Here is a 1,564-nt window from a genome sequence, read left to right on the forward strand (position 1 = left end):
CTGGTTGGCTTCCCGCTGCTATCACCCTCACGGGCTGGTCCTGCTGGGCTGCTGCCAAGGGCCAGCACTTGAGCAATCCCTTCTGATCCTCTGCTGCGCTTTGCATCCCACCTCGCTGTGCCCACAGCTGTGGGAAGCTGGGCAGGGGTGGAAGAAGGAGCCAGCCTGCTGGTGGTTTGCCCCATCCCTGCCAGCAGGACGGAACTGACCCCAGCAGCAGGGCTCGGGGGAGCTGGGGCAACAGAGCCAAGCTGGTGAGAGGCGTTTGGCTGCCGGCCCCGTGGGGCTGTGCTGCCTGGCTGCTCCCCAGCCCTTGCTGGGACAAGGGAGGTGATTACATCCCACTGCATGGAGCAGTGCTGCCGAGGGGAGAGGCTGGGGCTGGCAATGGAAGCCAAAGGCAGGAGCAGGTCAGTCGCTTCCATGGAAGCAGGCATGTCTGGTTTTGCCAACAAAGCTCTTCCCTGTAAATCTGAGTCAGCTCTTCCTCCTCTCACCCTGTGAGGCCTGAGCTGCTGCCTTCAGCCTGCTCTGAATCACCCCTGTGGCAGTCACCTCCTGCCCAAGTGAGGCTGGACCACCCTCGGGCAGCTCAGGACCCCCCAAAATCGTCTGTCTGAACCCTGGACGTGTGGCAGTGTGGGCAGCTGGGCTGGTGGGGCTACTCAGGCGCTGTGTGCCCGTGAGGCTAACGCTGTGTCTTCCCAAAGGATCATCTTCTCCACCCCACTGGCTGTCGTCTCCTACTTCCTCATCTGGTTTGTGCCAGACATCTCCAGAGGCCAAGTGATGTGGTACCTCATCTTCTACTGCATCTTCCAGACCCTTGTGACGGTGAGTCAGGCTCTGCGCACACCAGGGCGAGTGGGTGAGAGATGGAGAGGACAAATCCCTACCATCACCTTGCTGACTGATGCAGAGTGGCAGGCTCCCACCCCTGAGCTCATTCTCCTGGTGCCGTTGCAGTGCTTCCATGTGCCCTACTCGGCGCTGACCATGTTCATCAGCAGGGAGCAGAGCGAGCGGGACTCGGCCACTGCCTACCGTAAGAGTATTCCCTTCCCTTCCTCGCCGCAGCCGGGGCAGCTGATACTCGGCTCTTGTGCTGCAGCTCTTGCTGGGGCCTGATTGTCCTCCAGATGCCCTGCTGGCAGGACTCATTTGATCACACCCCACCCCAGGGATGGTGCGTGATGAACATCATTCAGGGCTTGAACTGCAGCTGGTGGAGCGCTTCCCATTGCTCTTCCCCAGCATCTCCAGCACATATCTTTGTCTCGTCTGGTTAGGGCTGGGCTGCTGGGGAGGTGGTCCCTGTGGTGGCAAAGTGCCTGGAGCAGATGATGTGGGGGCTGAGATCCTGAGCCTTTCCTTCTGCTCTGTCATACAGCAGTGGGAGCAGTGTGACCAGGCCTTGGCCTCTCTCCCTGCCTCAGTTTCCCCAGCAGACACTCTCCTTCCCTGTGGCTTTACTATGGGGTGATTTGGAGGGAGCTGAGCTGGTTCCTCTTGCTGGGGAAGGGCACTGAATCGTGGCTGGGGGGGGCCTGCTGTGGGGGGGGGG

The 1,564-nt window shown here is 60.8% G+C and overlaps 1 protein-coding gene across 1 annotated transcript in view; it reads left to right on the forward strand.

The window, feature by feature from the left end:
- The window catches only part of MFSD2A (major facilitator superfamily domain containing 2A), a gene marked incomplete at its 5' end in the record, with an annotated part of 8,942 nt that overhangs the window by 3,057 nt on the left and 4,321 nt on the right, over positions 1 to 1,564 (forward strand). The window contains 2 exons of the mRNA XM_010139822.1: positions 711 to 834; positions 967 to 1,045. Of these exons, the coding sequence (XP_010138124.1) occupies positions 711 to 834; positions 967 to 1,045 (203 nt within the window). The remainder of the gene's footprint in view (positions 1 to 710; positions 835 to 966; positions 1,046 to 1,564) is intronic.

Source organism: Buceros rhinoceros, unplaced genomic scaffold (assembly GCF_000710305.1).
Source record: "Buceros rhinoceros silvestris isolate BGI_N320 unplaced genomic scaffold, ASM71030v1 scaffold19157, whole genome shotgun sequence".
Lineage (NCBI taxonomy): Eukaryota > Metazoa > Chordata > Aves > Bucerotiformes > Bucerotidae > Buceros > Buceros rhinoceros.